The 15,328-nt window shown below is 39.7% G+C and overlaps 1 protein-coding gene across 12 annotated transcripts in view; it reads right to left on the bottom strand.

Moving 5' to 3' along the window:
* The window catches only part of RHBDD1 (rhomboid domain containing 1), a 40,162-nt gene extending 24,834 nt beyond the window's left edge, over window positions 1-15,328 (bottom strand). For 5 of the 12 annotated variants that reach the window (XM_080603983.1, XM_080603973.1, XM_080603975.1 and 2 more), the window contains exons 1-3: window positions 9,240-9,693; window positions 7,447-7,964; window positions 4,104-4,236 (exon numbers count right to left, since the gene is read on the bottom strand). In XM_080603983.1, coding sequence (XP_080460109.1) covers window positions 4,104-4,236; window positions 7,447-7,879 — 566 coding nt within the window. In that variant the 5' untranslated portion in view covers window positions 7,880-7,964; window positions 9,240-9,693. The other 7 variants (XM_080603977.1, XM_080603980.1, XM_080603982.1 and 4 more) reach the window with 7 other exon arrangements.

Raw genomic sequence — 15,328 nt, 5'->3', positions numbered from 1 at the left:
GGGTTTCTCATAAATTTTAAGCAGTAAAACTACACTAAGCAGATATGTATCTGGCCAAAAAGCCTGGCTTAATGCTCATCAGTGATTCATTATCAAACTAAGGATATGAATATAATCCAAATGGATTTCCACAAGAGTCTATACCAAGTATTGTTTGCAAATGACAACAAGCTGAGAGAAGCTACACGAGTGACAGGAGATGGCATTATAATTTAAAGCAATCTTGACACAGTGACAAAGCATTAGGATATAATTCAAAGACAAGTATGAAGTTCTGAACACGTCACAGAAATCAGCTATACAAACAGGCTGGAAGGGACTAGCTAGTGCGAAAGTTTCAGGAGAGAAGCTGGCACACGCAGCGAGACATACAACGAAGCACGGGTCAGTGGGCCACACCACTACAGGAAACAAGGGTTTCACTGCGAACACATAGACAGGAGCGCTGCCTGAAAGTAAAATGAAGTAAAACTTTCCACTCTGTTCAACAGTGATAGGTCTCAGCTGGAAAACTAAGCCAAAGACAACAACACCAAGAAGCCTACAACTTCTGGGAAAAGACTGAAGGAACCACTATCACTTAGCCCATTGACTAAACCTCTCATGGATACAACATATTTAAAAAACGCACAAGAGCCAGAAATAGGAATGAACAAACTCTGCACCTTCACAACCCATAGAGTAAGTGGTAACAAACAACTTGCAGCAAGAGACTTGAGGACACCAGAGCAGCAGAGCCGGCTGCCTGGATGGACTGGGCCTCCCACCCAGAGGGGCAGAGGCCTCCCAAACCCTGATGGGTGCGGGCCCACTTGCCCTTGCTTAGCAAGGTAAAATGTGAGGCTGCTAAGCCCCTGCAAAGATCCGTTTGATATAGTGGTGATCTTGGGAAGCACATTATACTAAATACTGATGAGTATAAACATTTATGGTTATACAAGTATGTATGTGTATAGAGATATATCATTGTCCTTTTGAATGCTCTGAGTAATAACTGCATTCTGATATCACATTCATTCAGATCCCCTATAATGTTTCTTATTTAATGAAAATATGTAGACTGGAATTATTCAATATAAGTAAACTGGATAAAATAACTTTCACACATGCAATTAATATTCTTCTAACCACATGCCTTAGCCCAAAGTGGATATTCCTGTTTCCAATGAACTCAAATATAATTGAACCATTAATTCCTGATAATACTTCAGTGTCGATGTCAACCTTCTTGACATTTTACTACATTTTACAGTGAATTTTAATTTTCAGTAGACTGGCTTTTCAAAAAAATTTGCATAATGGATTTCTGGCCTACAAGGCTGTATGAGTTTTATCTGCTGACATTAAAGCTAATGGCAAAACTACAACTGTTTTCACAAGGCAGGACAACATACAAGTTTTGGAATTAAATGTCATTTTAGCTGAAACGAATGAATATAATTTATAGAAAAGCACAAAAGTTGTGTGAAACTCTTGTCCAAACACATTACCAAGGCTCCTTTCATTTGTATTATAAACTCCACTCCTCTCAAATCTAATCCAGAAAATTGAGGTTACTCCTATTTTCTGCTTTTTAGATATTGTGAAATAATTATATATATAGTTAAAAACCCTATCAACCATAAAGCAACTTCCATTATCAAATTCCAAAATAGTATTTTTACATTATTTGCAATAATAGCAATATCTTGACTTGCATGTATATTTTTCTAAGTTGACTGTTATTAAATTGTTAGACTAATAAATATCCTTCTGATTGCAACAACAAGATAAACTACTGCCTTTTCTCCTGCTGGTTAAGAAAAACTGACAGAATTATTGCTTGTGGTATAACTTATAGTTTGCATAATGCAAACTGAACTTTGAGTGGGAATAGAAACAGGATTCTTGACTTTTTAAATTGCATGCTTTTTTCCTAAATGTCAATGAGCTTTATCAATATTAAATAATGTTCTCTCTGGTATAAAGAAATTCAAATGATGTCTCATTTAATTTTTGTTTGAAAATGTAGATCTCCCCAGAGATCTTATTTCAACCATTCACTTCATACCAATGATAATTATGCAATATGTCTAAATACCGTTTCCTGAAGAAACTTGCCATCAAGCTGATGCGCACATTACTTGAGCAAAATCTTCTAAACAGAATTAACTAGACTTTTCATTTGACTGTGAAGTTTCCATGAAAATTGCTATCATTACAGGAAAGCCATTTGAACAAGATTTATGCTTCATCTATCCGATTCTGATCCCATGCTTACAAGCATCTCCCAGTATTATTTTTATATGAATAATGTCCCAGTATTCTTACACTGAATTCAAATCAATTCCTTGCTGCTACTGCATTTATCCTGACTTGTTTCAATTCTGTGGTGTCAGTTACCCAGCAGCACACATGAAAGCAGAGAAAGAAAGCCTACACCTGTATTACTACATTTCTCCAATTTCCGCCTAACAGCAAACCCAAAAGGCTAGTAGGAATCATCATTTAAGCATCCTAGTCTATCACAAGACAAAGCCACTTATTTAGCAACAAAAGTTTGCCTTTAGTTTAGCCACTGTCACTGTCTTCCATGACAACTTAAAAATCTCCTCTGATGCTCTGCTGGAAGGCATATATTCACTAAACAAACAAACAAGTAAGGTAAGTGACATACTACAAGAATCTAGGCTGGCTTTATCTTTGAAAAATAATGAATTTCTTGAAACAATAGGATGCAATCCATGTGTTTATACACACAGTTCATTTCCATATTAACTCAAACCACATAGTCACATGCACATTACAATTTATTGCCTCTGCTTCTAAATTTAATCTCGCTTAGAAAGAAGGGCATGTAGTCAATTTACCAGTGCTAAGCAACCTATCTGAATGCAAATTAGACCAAATTAAACAATTGCATAAGTATAAGACAACTTGTTTTACACAACCGTGTACAGGAAAACACTGCTGCTTCTTTAACTGGAAGTTGGGAATTTGTTACTAATTTTGTAATAAATTGGAAACATAATATAGAAAAGTAAAAGCTGTTTGACAAAACAAAACAATAGAAAATGTTTTTCACCATATAATGCCATTCCCAGCAAACCTGTTGTTTTTTTTAAGCCCTCTTGTTCCAGAGGAACAGTTCTCATCAATAAAAAAGTTCAACAGCAAATCTGACTGATAACCGGTGAAGACTCAGTGATATCCTTAAGCATTAAACAAGCAATGAAAAAAGGCAGACTAAATAGGAAAATAAACACATTAAAAAGATTTCATGAGGTTAAGAATGTTAGAGCAATGCAAGATATTTATACTGACAAGAGAGGTCACACCAGGGGTAAAGCTGAGAGGTACACAAGTGAAAGGAAAAAAAATCAGAATTTAAAGCCAGATTTTTCAGAATGTTCCTCTATTTTCAAACATACATAGATGTTTTGTTTTTTTAATGAAAAGCTCATTATTCCTATTATATTTACCTGTTTTGACTGTGATTTGCTTTGAGACTGAACTCTTTTGGATCCTTGAACCCATCCAAAATTAAGCAACTAATATTCATTGCTGATTCATAATGCGTTACAACTCTGATTTCAATTGTCAGCCATGAATGTGTATGACAGCGATCTGCATCTCTGTCGCAGGATGAAGACTTGCCCCTGTGCTATTGGTCTTTAATTGGGGTAGTTGAGTAGTTCTCAGTTTGTGAGGTCATCTAGTTTTTTTTTAGATTAAAAACTCTAATAAGCATCTTAAGTTGCCAAAAATAATCTATAAAACTGACTCAGATCAACACTGTCAATATAGGTTATTTAGAAATAGTCATGTATCCCAGGGTTAGGTTATTTTACCGAAAGTGCATGTGCCTTTTCCTTGACCATCAGCTTTTCACATCTTCCCTCCAATAGTTCACAATACCTTCCAAAGACAGTACTCCAGTTTCTCATTTTGAAGCGTGATCACAAGGTGTTACAAGAAAAAGCATACTATAGCCCCAGCACTTAATTGTAGCCCCAGCTCACAATTTGGGTATCAGATAACTACTCTTACTTCATAAAACATTTCAAACTACTTCAGATAACCCAAATCTCTTCTGCTAACTTCAAAGAATTAAATGTACTCACCCTGGGGAAATTAAATGAATAGCCACCAGCTCCACCCAACAGGCGTATTTGCTGGATATCTGCAATCCAAGGACACTGCTGACTCTTCCTGGATTGTAATGGTTGTTAAGAACTTTCAAAGCAAACAAGACTCCTGCAAACAAGTACAAGTCACATCAAGAGAGAAGTACACGTGCCCAAAAAATAAATAGTGACTTAACTACCAAAATGAATTAACTACTGAAACTGGAATACCATGCAGGTTCACAGCACCAGGAAGCAATACTGTTGCATGCCAGAACAGCTCTAAGCTGTTTTGTCAGTGATAATTTTCAGTCACTTAAGAAAAAAGCATTAAAAATGTACGTATAACAGCCAATTTAAAGTTGTTGTTTTTTTAAAAATACACCTACTTACTGTAGTTATTCAAGTAATCAAAACAATAGAAACAAAACGTTCTAGTTGTAATAATGGACAAAATTATTGAACTCAAACTGTTCAGTGAGATGAGAAAAGCCATGACTGAAAACAAGAGAAATGCATTTGTGAAGCTCAACAGTAAGCTCAAAAATTCTGAATTAATGGAAAAAAATCTTACATATGCTCCAGAGCACTTGTTTCTGAAAAGAAAAATTAGATAAATCACCTTTAAACACAATAATTTCTAAACTGACTCCAACTGTTCCATCATGCAAGTAAGAGCTGATGTGATCGACTGAATTCACGCAATTTATCAGAACATCCAACATGTTTTTGAAAAAGTTACTCTGAAGAGAAATCTCACACAATTGCCTGAAAAATCCACAAAATTGAAAAGTAGAATATTTTAATACGGAAAAGATAGCCGAGTTGGACATGAATTCAGATATACTAAATAAAGAAAACATGAAAAAGGTTCTCCCCCTTCTAAAACCACAGAAAACATGAAAGGGCAAAACTCCTCTATCCAGTGATGTAAATATTCTTATTTTAGGAACAAATTTAAAAAGAAATGTTTTTATGCACGCACAGACACACTATTTGCTGCTGATAAAACTGGACTTGGTTCAGACACTATAAATTTACTCGAGGGGAGAAATATTCAATAGCAGTACACAGTTCAGGAGTTGTCTCTATCCAATCCACCCTTGACTCACCAGAATCCTCTATGTACAGCTTCAATTCATTTTATTTTATTTAAGGTTTAAGTGCCTATTGGAAGGGCCTACGCCTGCTGTATTGTCATGTTCCTGTTAGGGGGACAAGGGCCTGGCCTATTTTATCCAGTTGCAAAATAGGTAAATAAATAATCCAGTCATCTTAAAATTCTTAAGAGCTGATAAAATGAACGTGTCATAAACACGCATACAAACTGGCTCTTAAAGAAACAGTTATTGTCAGGAAAGTACACATTTCTTCTTCAACGCCTGTTCCCTAATACTTGCCCTGACTGAAGAGAAATTACATATGCTGAAGGTCACGTTGAAAATGCTGAAGGTTTTGAAAGATGAACTATGGATACTAGTTCTGCCAGAGCTTCTTTAACGTACTGCCCGAGAAGCAGTCAAAGGCACGTGCACGCAGGCTGCAGTCCCACGTTCGCAGGCCCGGAACACCCACAGCTGCTGCAGACAAGTCACATCAGCGCTGGCTGCAATACTCAGCGCAAGGTCTGAACTAGGTACCTCGCAGAACGCGCAAATTAAAATCCAATGTGGTAATCCCTCATCTGACAACGCTCTGTACAGGTTTAGTCCCTTTTTTGTTCACTAGAAGTCCAAAATACACACTCCAGCCAATACTGAAGCATGGCTGACTTGGGTCTCCTGTAAGGAATGAAATAAGGACCCACCTGGCCCGTCACCTGCGCTCGCCCTGCCTGCCAGCACCACTGCTGGTCAGCAGTTGGGTCCCTTTTGCCAAAGAGGGCAGGAAGCCATAAAGCTGCACCTTGTGAATAAGCTTATCACTGAACCTAACTTTCTTTTCATGTTGGCTGCAGCAGAGGGACACGTAGGTTGCGATCTGGCTGAGTGAGAAGGTGGAGACTAATCTGGTAAAAAAAAAAAAAAGTACAGAAAAATCTCAACACTACAGTAGCAGTTCCCAATGATACAGTATAAAGAAGTTTCAAACCCTCGAAATTCACTCTTCTCAGCAAGGAAAGGGACACAAAGGGATCAGGGAGGCAGGCAGCAGCAGCAACCTCCCCAGGAGGAGTCCAGTCCCATAGTCCCTGAACAAAGTGCACTGGTGAACGGCCAAGAGCCCAGGTTGCCAGGCTGACCCTTTTGACAAAGCAGGGCCAAAGGAAGTCAGGACACCCAGCTGGAGGTCCAGATCAGCGAGGCACAGGGCCAGACACACGCATGGATGCAGCATAGCTATGGCAGGGACTAGGCAGAGGGTTTAAGCTTAAAAGCAGCTGCTAGGCAAAAGCTTCTCAGCTCTTTTCCCACCAGCTCGAGATGGATCACAGCGTCCCATATCAAAGCTGTCCTTGAGCAAGGCAGCCAGATCCCCTAGACAGGGGAAGAGGTTGTGCTCAGGGCCCCTACAGCCACGACAGAGGCCAGTACTAGAACCGGGCATGCCTTGTTACCAAAAGGTGGGTGACCAGGGAGTACTGAAGCTCCAAATGAGCAACTGCCAGGATGTCCCAGCCTAGTACCACCCTGAATACCACAGGGAAACCTAAAAAGTGTTGACATCTTTCTCAGAGATAGAAAAGGGGTTTTGCCATTTAATTCTAAGTCCCAATGGCATCAAGGAAAAAGCTCTATGTACCTAGGAGAGCAGTACTACTACTCCCCTTAACTTCAGACTTTTTCAAGTTGATGAATTCCTTTAAGACTCTGACTTCCTAAATAAGACGACATGACCATCACTGGAAGATAACTACAAGCAGCTGCTTGATTGTTTCTAGCAGAAAAATGAAGGCAAGTCTCTAAAGACAGGCATGAACTGTTTCCAATTTGAAGCTAAAGGCCTGATTTATAGTGCACAGCTCATACCAGAAAAGATGCTCAGAAATAATAGCCAAGTGATGGGCTTTTCTAGAGTCTACTAACAAGCATCATGAACATCAGCAAACAACAAGTTCCAGACTTCGGGTAGTCAGTGACACTGAACACCGGCTGGAACCATGATTCTACTGCAGTAATCGTATTTTTCATGTTCTCAGGTAAAGACTGTGCTGGTCATACAAGCATGTACTCAAACACACCATGTACATTCCCAGAGTACATGCCTTAAATAAAAAAGGATTACTTCAGGGACATAACATACATGCATACAGCTGTACAGGTGTCCATCTGCTACATTCAAAAATATTGCTTGTATCTATAAATGTTCATTTTTACACACTGAAATTGGATCAACTTACCTGAAAACCCTACGGCACAATTCATTTCATATGAAGGATCATTCAGAATTTTCACAAGCATGAATTCCAGCGCCATATAAACAACTCCAATCAGCACTGAAAACACTGCAATTATATAAGCGAACCACACACTCTTAAGCTTTCTTTCCAACATTATCCCCTTCCAGAGCATGGAAATCATGTTATAATACAAATGCCAATCGTCTGCATGGTGGACAGGAGAAAGCAGTAAACGCTGCCAGTTCTGTCTGTAGAAGCCTTCGTTTACACTGATACATACTTCATGCAGTGGTCTCACGGGATTCAGAAAGAAAAAAATATTCAGTACAAGCACTGCAAGGGTAACAGAAGGAATGTTCTGAAGTCCAACTTGAGAAATTTGATAAAGCAGCAAAAGCAGTCCAGCATTTACTCTTCCCTGTCTTCGTTGCATTATCACTTCTTACTCAAATGCAAAGTTTATTCTGATTTCTACACTTTTTTTGTTCAAATCCAAGACAACACACGTTTTGGAAATTCTGAAAGAAAAAAACAACTGCATTATAATACAGAAACAGGGCTGTTTTCAAGCTTAATGCACTTAAGAAAACATAACAAATTCTTCAACTTCATCATCTGAGACACCTCTTAATCGGAAAAAGAAAAAAATCAAGTGAGAAAAAAAGTCACAATTTTTAAACTGGTATAAGACAAATAAAATGGATTTATACAGTTAACGCAGACAAGCATTACGACAAAAAGGAATCTGCAACCTCCCTCCAGTGGCCCTGGACAGACTATTCCGTCTATAAAATTCCTGGCTGTGCTAGACATCTTTTCACTACTACCCTGATTCACTTACAATCTCTAAACTTTCAGGCAGGAAACTGGTTAAAAAAAAAAAAAAAAGATCTTCTCTATAGAGTCTCAATTTTCAGGCCTCCCATCTTTGCTACATGTGTAATTTTTTTCATGACCTTATCCCAACTTTTATAAATATTCAGCACAAGCTATGAATAAAAATTAAAAGTTACTGTTTCAAAGAGGAACACAGACACAGCTACATACTCCTAACAGTAAGCTTTGAAAATTGTTCTTGTTTTTATAGTCTAGAATTCCAACTAGGAGGTACCTGCACTGGGAGAACACAGCACAAAGGGGCACGGAGACTGCACCGTGGCCCTGCCTACAGATGAAAGGAATGACAAGGAATTTCGAGTAGGTTCTCAGGGCTGTCCAAACTTGGCCAGCGCTATTTTCACTTTTCAAAACTCTCCAGAAGGGCAACAGTGTGGCCACACGTCTCCACCTCCAGGATGGCAGTTCTTTGCTGAACTATTAAAGATTCACAATACACTATTCAAAACTAAGCAGAACCAGCAAAATACAGTTATGCTTCCAAACTTCCCCATTAGGTTTCAAATAAAACTTCCTGAATATCCTGATAGACACAAAATTTTCATCTTAGCATCTCATTCACTTCCCTTTCCATTACATTCTAAAATAGTTCAAATAAACTATCAATATACTTATTTATTTTGGTTAATTTCCTTTCCAACTCATCAAATCAAACGCTTCCTCTGTAAGGATTTTTATTTTAGATAAACAACCACCTCATTCTTCTGGAGAACAGCAGAAAAAAATAACACCTGTATAAGGAGGAAAGGCCAACAGCTCCTGATGCAAAGTTTAACATTCCACATTATTCCTAGTGGGATGTTCTAAATTTGGCTTTTTTACAGGCAGCTGTTATGTCTGCAAACATTTTTCTTTAGGCATTCAGAGCATCATTAATAAACTGAGAGGGAAATCACCTCTGATTTATGTCATCCTATAACAGCAAAAGGAATATGAAGCCTGCGCAGGGTTGAACATCTGAAAAGACTGTCTCCAGCCCAGCCTATCTCCTCTACTTAAATGTAAGCAAAAGCAGTATGTACTTCCACAGCAGCTCACGCAGTACAGTAACATCAAATCATTGATCAAATTAAGTTTAAGTTACTCTAGCCTCTGGATTTCTCTTCAAATTGCATTTATGCTTAGTATAGCACTTTAAGAGAAGAAAAAAATGCTGGCATTCTCAAAGCAAATGCAGTAGAACAGAATGCAAATAAACTTATTTGTTACAATGAGAGGAAATTCACTGCATTTTTTCCCATGGTCTAATCTCCGAGACGCTCCATAATGTCTAAGCCCTGTCCAAAGCAGGGTGGAAACAGCAGAAACACGCTTCAGGCCAGGCTTCTTGAGCACATAACCAAACTGCGCTGGTACCTTTACAAACTGCTTTCAAATCCTCCTCATTTAACTACAGAGACCACAGCTGCAGTCCCTACAAAGTTCAAATGAGCTAAGGCCTCTTAAAATGTAAATCAGTTGTTGCAGAGGATAATCAACATTGTCAGCTGTTGTTTTTTAATGTCGATGTTATAAGAAAAGTCCTTAGCTAATCAGAAGTTTTAATTAATGTCATCCTCTCTTTCCATATGACATGCCAGGTGTACCGACGCTCCAAAATCTTCTTGCACTCATCTGCCCAAACCTCTGACTTCTCTTTTACCACTGACACAGCGACATTTTTTCCCACCACAGAACAGCCGACAAAAACTGTTAGAATTTAAAAGTCAACATCGCTTCTGCACAAGTTATGTGGAAACCCCGAAACGCTGCCATACCGCGTTGTTCAAACCGCCAAATAATACACAGTCTCACTTTTTAAAGGTTTTCCCCCCTTTTGATGGTCTTCAATTCCCAGCATTCATACTTTTAACACACATGCACCTAGGAAGAGAAGCCTGCACACAGCACAGCTCTGTGACCACGTAACATGACAGGGAACGGTTTGCTCCACGATTACAGCTATGCTATGTATTATAAATCGCTCCTATTACTGGGGGCACAAACATAAGCCAAAACACACCATGCATTTGATTATAAAGGACAAATATATAAAGAAAGAAAAACTAGTTATTTAAGAGCCTTCTGGAATGCAATTCACTTAAAATCTATAGAGCTTTCAACTGCTTGAACATTCTTCCTCAGCCTCTACTTCGTTTATTAAAAGCCTAACAAGACTCAAAACAATGAAGCATTTATTCCTTTTTTTTGAAAACATGCCACCCACTTCAAAATGTACAAATTTCCAGAACAGACTTGAAATGGACATTTGTCTTGCATCTAGACTGCCACGTGTCTGCATTTTTGTCACCTACTCAAGATAAATGTCTGAACTAAACATTCTTGGAATTTATTTGTTTGTTTTGTACTAACCAAGTGCAATGCATTTCAACTTTTATTTTTACTGTGACAAACCCCCTTGCTTGCTTGGCACCCTTACAATATTGCAACGTCATATTACTGAAAAATCATGTAATAAAGTAAATATTTTAGTAAATACCAGTTAAAATGAAATGTTACACGGTCTCTTCCTCCAGCTATAGTTTGAAGTTAAAGGAAAAGAATCTCCTTATACCCTTGTTCCCCCCCAAATGGACAGAACTGTAGATGTTCTAGCCTGAAGTTTTCATCTGGGTTTATGTGAAACAAAACCCAGCCCACTGTGCTTCTCCTCAAAAATCACAATGCAATATAAGCCTAGATTTTATGAATTGACAAAAAAAAGTGCAACCTATCTTTTCATATAGAGGGTGGATACAGCTGTGACCTACAGATTTTGCTTTTACCTGCATGGCACACCCTGATCTTAAGAAGCCCTGCCAGCTTCTCTCTAGAACTACTGGGCTCTTCTCCTTGCCTTGCAAAACTGATTTGTAAAGAGGAACCTTAGCACTGTATAACCTCCACTGACAGAAAAAATCCCAGTGTTAATGCTTTCGTTTGGCTTGGGAGTCTGATTTTGAAGTGAACCTCTCCATTGCTCCCACTGGTTTCACTGTTGTTCTCTGGAGTGGGCACGAACTGTTTGGTCTCTTTTCAGGTCAAGCCAAACCAGGAGACATGCTCCAGGAAAGAACCCAGTGCATTCCAGAAAAATTGGGCCTTCTGCTGCCAGGTGCAGACTGCAGCTTGTCCAAAGTAAAAAAATAAAAAAAAACACCAACAACAACAAAAACTTACACACACACACACACATCATGGTGAAAGGGGCAAAGGTCAGACCCTGAGCATAGCCTGCTCCTCACTACCTATAAGCCCAACAGACCCGTAGTACTTGCCTATGAAGATGCGGTCTCGGGGTACAAAATCTTACCCAAGCAAAGAACAAAACAGAAAAAGAAGCAGTGGTTTTAAGGCAAAAGGGAAGTCCTACAATGGAAGCACAAGCAAACTGCAAACACTTACTATTGTCCTCAAATTTTGACAGGGACAGAAGAAGGCAGAATAAGCAGAAAAACAGATCAGTGCAAGCAAAACCTCAACAATCTGAAACACAAAGAACCAGCCCGTTTATATTTAATATGTATGCAAGGAGAAGGACAACCATGGTCGGTCAGTTACAATAAGCTTTCAAATATATAGTCAATTACATAGTTCAGAGCAAAAGACAAGCTTCTGATGTAATTATAGAGGTAATTAATTTATAGAGAATAACTTCTAGATTAATCAAATGCGCCTTTAAAGGCCATAAGGTGCTTTCATTCACAAAATACTGAACTTTAAACTGAAAACCAGACAACGTGACATATCAGAAAATGTCAAAATAATTCAGTAACTACCTTGCTGGTAGGAAACAACACAAAGTGAAATATTAACATACAATGACTGCATTAAAGGCTATGTCTACCACTAAACTCATTCCTTCCTGATCTTTCGGTCTCTCCATTACCTTTCATAGGCAGCCACTGCGGAAACAGATACTTTGCTCATGTGCCTCAAAACTAAGGCGTTATCTATGGTGAAAAGGATTTACTGGTAATACATATACTGGTCATATTCACTGCCTCTTCCTCTGGAGACAAAGGTCACATCACTTTTCATAGTGCAATATAAATAATCTCCCGAAACGGAACAACCTAATACTGTATTAGGTCTATCCCCTTCATGAGTCTATCTACATGGATATATATACATACACACATGCACACACCCTTTTCATAGATATAGCTTAGTTTAGTCAGAAAGTGTAGTTTTAGTTTACCATCAAAAAGAGTAGTTTGGGCTTATATAAGTTTATATAACAGAAATTCTGCTGCCATTTCAGTGTAAAGCAGACAAAAAAGCAGGATCCTTTATAGATTTTTGTATTTTACATTTTGCAAGTCTACATTTTAGTAACTCCCCTTAGAAATTAAGTTCATTAGAAATTACTGTTTGCCTTTATTGGAAGAAGTCTGTTCAAGATTCAAACAGAGGCCACACAACAGCCATGAGCCACCACTGGTTTCATTGCTTTGGAATCCTAAAACGGAGGCAGTCCTGTACCTCTAAATTTATATGACACATATAATCAAACAGATAAAAAAGAAAAAAAAAGTCAATAGAGCGTTTCTTTCTTTGAAAGGTCAGCTCTTTTTGAACCTCTGTGGTCAGTTAGTCAGAATTACTTGCTATTATAATACCATTTTGCGGGGGAGACAATGGACATATTAAGATCCTTCCCAGTTTTGTGGGAACAAAGCGACACAAAAAGATTTGACAAACGTTCTTACTACCCCCATCTCATAACAGATAATGAATAACTACTTCTCAAAATGCTAGGATACACCTAAACATATATAAATTAACTGAGAGAAGTAAAATCATAGTTAATATTTATAGCTGTATCACTCTACTTGTGAAGGTGAGGGGGTGTCAGTTGTGAATAGATACACACACACTTATCAGAACAAAACGGGATTTCAGATTAGGGCACAGTTAGATTTTTAACTTCATGGATTTTTAATTACTTTAAATAGGGTCAGGATTTTTTTGGATTTGACTGCAATCCTTATACTGGTATAATCAAAAAACGGCGTAATTAGAGCAGAAGAGCATCCTCCCCTGTTCAGCTCAAGAATTTGGCGATGTAATTGAAGTGAAACAATCCATGCTTCCCTGACGACTTCAGAAGCGCGAAGGCCCTCACAAGCTTCGTGCTTCTTTGTTTTTATTGCTTCAGGAGAAATTTGCCTGCAGTCTGGAGTGCGAAAGGATGAAGTTAGCCTTTTAATGAACCGTACCAGCTGAACACCCAGAAGCATACCCTGTCTGGCACTAGTGCTAACTCCCGGCAAGCCCTCAGACCTCCCTGCAGTAACGCAGTGCGGCTGCAAGGCCCTCACCACGCAGCCTGGTACCACTAACCCCGTCTCACTACCAGCTGAGTCACGCCAAGTGCTCTTACAGCCGCTTCAGGAAGCCTCCAACATACAGCCAGGCCGTTTGTTTACCCCTTCTCCTTTCGATACACGCGCAAATCATTTGCGGGCTCTTTATTGTTGTTTTTAAGCACTTTAAGAAAAGAGGAACATAGATCTGGTTAAAAAAAAAAGAAAAATGACAACAAATCCCCTGGCTATTTTCACATAGCCTGTAAAAGCACTGCTCAAGGGGGCGAGCCGAGAGCCTTCGCTCCATGAAGCTCCTTTCCCGGCCCCCAGAGCCGGCGCTGAAGAAGACGAGGACAAAAAGGAGCAGAAGGAAAAGGAGACGCACCCCCCCCCTCCCCCCCCAACCCCGGCCCGGCCCCGCCCCTCCCGTCCCCTCCCCTCCACTCACGTTCCCCGCGCAGCCCCGGCCCCGGCCCCGCCGCCGGCCCCGCCGCCGCCCCACGTGACCCGGCCGCCACTCCGCGCAGAGGGATCCGGGTTCGAAACCCTCCCTCGACGCTCGCCTCAGCCGCGCGTGCGCATTGAGGCGGAGCGGGGCGCGGCCCCTCACAGGACCGGGGGCGGGAAGATGGCGGCTGTGTGGTGCTGTGGGCGTTCGGTTTAACGTGGAGCAGCCCGGCCCGGCGGGCACAGTGGCCTCAGGGCGGCGGCTGGCTGAGGCGAGGGGACGTAGGGCCCGTAGGCCCCCCATTTCGCCTCGTAGGGAGGCTTTTGTGTCTATTCAATAAATTGTGCGAAAATAGTGCCTACTGGTGCTGCATCCAATTAAAACGTGTAATTAGGTTCTTTTTCAAAACCTTACTATATGCTCAAGCACTAGTTCAATAAGTTTAATACTTTAACTGCTTTGTTCCAGTACTAAAGATGCTTGGATGAACACATTAGTTTAATTTGTGTAGATTACCGGTCACCGGTATTAAGTGACTCCCAAAATTTGATGCAGATATCTAGACTGTGAGCTTTGTTACTCACATTCAGCAGGGAATCCACTGAGCAAATGATAAATGTCTAAAATAATAGGTTATCGCAGAAATGTTGGCAAGCTGGTGGTGCAAATATGTGACTAGAAATGAATCACACAAAATCCATAGCCAAAGCTACTTGTAAATGGCCCTATTTTGCTGTCATTTATGTGGCACTTAGGTTTCAGAGAATATTTTGGCAATTCATACAAGTATGTCATAGAATTTATATGAAAATTGTATTCTGCCCTTCCAAAAACAGCACACAGCTCAGCAGACTGGCAGGCATGAAAGAGGCTGAATTCCTAGAAATAGGGTGGAGATCAAGTTAAAGGAGCAGACCGTGCCAAAACAAGCAACTTCAGCATAGTCTTCTCTTCCAAGAATGAACAGAAGCCAAAAGAGGAGGGCAGATTCTGTGTGCCACCATTTAGACACGTTATCTTAAACTCTTTAGTTTTGGCACATTTAGATCTGTTACCACGATTAATGCTAATCATAAAAATTCATAGAAATCACAGGGTGTGGGAGTTACAAATGCCTAGACTGATAGATTTTCTAACATACACCAGGTTTTCTGTAATTGGCACCATTCTCTGTAATAGTGTACTCCATTTTCATGCACTCATAATTCTAGTCTATAATTCTTAACGATGCAGTATTTATTGCATG

The sequence above is a fragment of the Anser brachyrhynchus genome (assembly GCF_964034855.1).
Source record: "Anser brachyrhynchus genome assembly, chromosome: 9".
In the NCBI taxonomy this organism is placed as follows: Eukaryota; Metazoa; Chordata; class Aves; order Anseriformes; family Anatidae; genus Anser; species Anser brachyrhynchus.
The sequence above is the reverse complement of the archived record's forward strand: the minus strand, read 5'-3'. Positions and strand labels throughout refer to the sequence as shown.